General features: G+C 41.7%; 1 protein-coding gene across 3 annotated transcripts in view; it reads left to right on the plus strand.

The window, feature by feature from the left end:
* The window catches only part of LOC103375542 (tapasin-related protein-like), a 15368-nt gene that overhangs the window by 6894 nt on the left and 5129 nt on the right, over positions 1-3345 (plus strand). For 2 of the 3 annotated variants that reach the window (XM_008305849.1, XM_008305852.1), the window contains exon 1: positions 884-1006. In XM_008305849.1, the coding sequence (XP_008304071.1) occupies positions 961-1006 (46 nt within the window). In that variant the 5' untranslated portion in view covers positions 884-960. The other variant, XM_008305850.1, reaches the window with a different exon arrangement.

Below are 3345 nucleotides of genomic sequence, written 5' to 3' on the forward strand. Positions count from 1 at the left end.
CGTTAAAATACTCTCCTACAGGTAAATCGTACATAAGCAAAAATACTCATGTATTAGCAACAAGATGTAGTAAAAGTTTTAAAGTAAAAGTACTGCTTCAGTCCCTCTGTCTGATATTTTATGACATCTGCTTTCATGATACCAGTAACAGAGTAGTATCAGTGTATCAGCTGCATGTTGCTGCTGCAGCTGCTGCAGGTTTCAACTACTTTATGTCCAGTTTTATACACAGGAACAGAACCAATCATACTGATTATTGTGTGTCATAAGCATAAGTGTACATTGGCTATTCCTTATCTTTAAAGTAACTAAAGCAGTCAGATGAATGTATGTAAGTGTTATTTGACTGTACTGATTATTGTGTGTGTCCTACAGGTGTGCAGAGTGTCCAACAGATAGCATGGCTGCCCTGTCAGTTCATTGATGAACATGTGTCTCTTAACAATGAGAGTCACGTTGACACTCAGCTCATCCACCGAGAGGCCGTGCTGCAGTTTGGTCAGACAGGAGACTCTGCTGTTAATCCACGAGCCGTCACCTTCCTGGTCACAGGTAAGTTACTGCAGCCTGCACGCAGAGGAGACTGACAACTGTTGTCTTCATTCGTATTTTACTCTGTTGTAGGATCTAAGCTGGACCTGCGGCGGTACATGGAGGGGGTGGAGGCAGAACAGTTGAAGTGTGAGATGCGTAGGTACAGTACAGAAGGAATCCATGTCCGCTGGCCTGTCCAGGGGGCTCAGGGCTACAACCGCTGGTTCAGCTGCACCCTCAGACACATTAAAGGCCTTTTTACCGTCACCGGCTTCCTCAGACACCCATCTGACCAACCTGCACCAGGACAGCATGACTACCTCCACTGGCCTGCNCTTGTAAAATGAAAGTGAAAGTGTCCCGAGTGAGTCAGTGTGCTGCTCGAGCAACAAGGAGAACCAAGGCTCAGATCACTAATGAATAATCATGGATTTAATCTCAAAGATACTCATTTACCTCTGTCTATGTGCAGGTAAGTTATTATCCAAAGCGATGTTATTGATTGTGATGTTTTTGGAGCGTCGTCAGCAAATAGAAACTCAGAGATACTGTCAGTGGTGAAAGAAGTACTCAGATCCTTTACTGAAGTAAAAGTACCAACACAGCAACGTTAAAATACTCTACTACAGGTAAATCGTACATCAGCAAAAGCAGTCATGTATTAGCAGCAAAATGTAGTTAAAGTTGTAAAGTAGAAGTACTGCTTCAGTCCCTCTGACTGACATTTTGTGACATCTGCTTTCATGATACCAGTAACAGAGTAACATCAGTGTATCAGCTGCATGTTACTGCTGCAGCTGCTGCAGGTTTCAACTACTTTATGTCCAGTTTTATACACAGGAACCGAAGGCAAATATGAGGGCTCAAAAATAAATCATGCAACAGCAGGGAAGAGAAAACAAAGTCGTCAAACAGAATTCTGTTTTCAGTTTGTACATGTTCGACCTAATCTTTGATTTTTTGTGAGATATTGGGTCACGGTAAAATCTTGTACGTGTGAAATTTGCTGAAACTCTTAACAACTTCGACGTGTGGCCTCGACTACAAATTGTGGTTTATATTAAGTCTAAAAGGTTTGAAACCACAGACTTAATCCATAAAAATGTGTTATATTAGAGCTGCAATGACAAGTCAAATGATGGATTAATTGTCAACTAATTACGGAAGCCGAGTGCGGTCATGGCCGCACATTTTTTTAAACGGCGTTTGTTTTCTCGAGATAACGAGACAATTATCCCGTTGACAGTTTGGGCTGTCACTTCAGCCTTCATCAGAAGTTGTCGGACTTCCTGGTGTGACCTATCTTATGTAGACAGCTGACCGGGAACTCCGACATGACGTGTCATGAGAACAGCTGACCGGGAACTCCGACATGACGTGTCATGAGAACAGCTGACCGGGCACGACAACTTAGAATGAAGCGCTCGTGCCCGGTCTCGTCTGTCCTCCGGCCCCCCGCTGGTGATGGGCACGAGCGGGCAAACACAAACACCAATTATCTCGTTTTCACGAGAAAACGATTCTAGTTATCCCGAGAAAACGAGATAAATTAACTCGTTTTCTCGAGAAAACGGCGAAGAAAGAACAGTAGCGGAAAACGACCGCTCTCGGCTTCCGTAACTAATAAATTAATCACTTACTGTTTTTAAAATCCACAAACCAGTTTAAATAATTCAAACAAGAAGTCTCTATTCTCTGGTTGCAGCTCCTAAATGTGAATATTTTCTGGTTTCTTTCCTCATCTATGACAGTTACCTGAATATCTTTGGCTTATGGACAAAACAAGACATTCGAGAACATCGTCCCAAGCCTCAGGAAACACTGATCTACATTTGTTTTTGGAATGTTCTGACATTTGATAGACCAAACAACTTATAAATAATTCAAGAAAATGACTGACAATAGAAATGATTTCCGGTTGCAGCTCTGCTTCATGTACAGCTGTATGCTCCGTGCAGGAACAGCAGATAGAGCTGAGGGGTTTTCAGAAAATGAAAGTGAGAGGAAAGAAGAAAAACCAAAGTTCTGATCCACAAGTCTGTTCTGAGTTATTATAATTTTTCTCTAATCTTAACGGCTCCACTCAATAAATGTTCAGATGAGAAATATTAAACCAGATGTTTCCATATTTGGCAGGTTCTTCAATATTTAACAATATTTTGTATTTTAAAAGCTTGTCATATTATCTGTTGTGTAAAATCTTCATCTTCAAACTAAATATTGTAATTACGCTATCAGATGAATGTAATGGAGACGGTAAAATATTTCCCTCTGTTACGTAGTGGACTGTCAATGTATAGTCCAGCAAAGCACAAGTACTGCACTTGGAAGAACCTACTTAGCGCCTTTCCATCACTGATAACTACTATACTATTTACTGCTCCAAACATGAGACAATCACACTGATTATTGTGTGTCATAAGCATAAGTGTACATTGGCTATTCCTTATCTTAAAAGTAACTAAAGCAGTCAGATGAATGTATGTAAGTGTTATTTGACTGTACTGATTATTGTGTGTGTCCTACAGGTGTGCAGAGTATCCAACAGATAGCATGGCTGCCCTGTCATTTCAGTGACGAACTTGTGTTTCTAAACAATTTGAGTCACGTTGACACTCAGCTCATCCACCGAGAGGCCGTGCTGCAGTTTGGTCACACAGGAGACTCTGCTGTTAATCCACGACCCGTCACCTTCCTGGTCACAGGTGAGTTACTGCAGCCTGCAGGCAGAGGAGACTGACAACTGTTGTCTTCATTTGTATTTTACTCTGTTGTAGGATCTAAGCTGGACCTGCGGCGGTACATGGAGGG

The sequence above is a fragment of the Stegastes partitus genome, unplaced genomic scaffold (genome assembly GCF_000690725.1).
Source record: "Stegastes partitus isolate 25-593 unplaced genomic scaffold, Stegastes_partitus-1.0.2 Scaffold2657, whole genome shotgun sequence".
NCBI classification, from domain to species: domain Eukaryota; kingdom Metazoa; phylum Chordata; class Actinopteri; family Pomacentridae; genus Stegastes; species Stegastes partitus.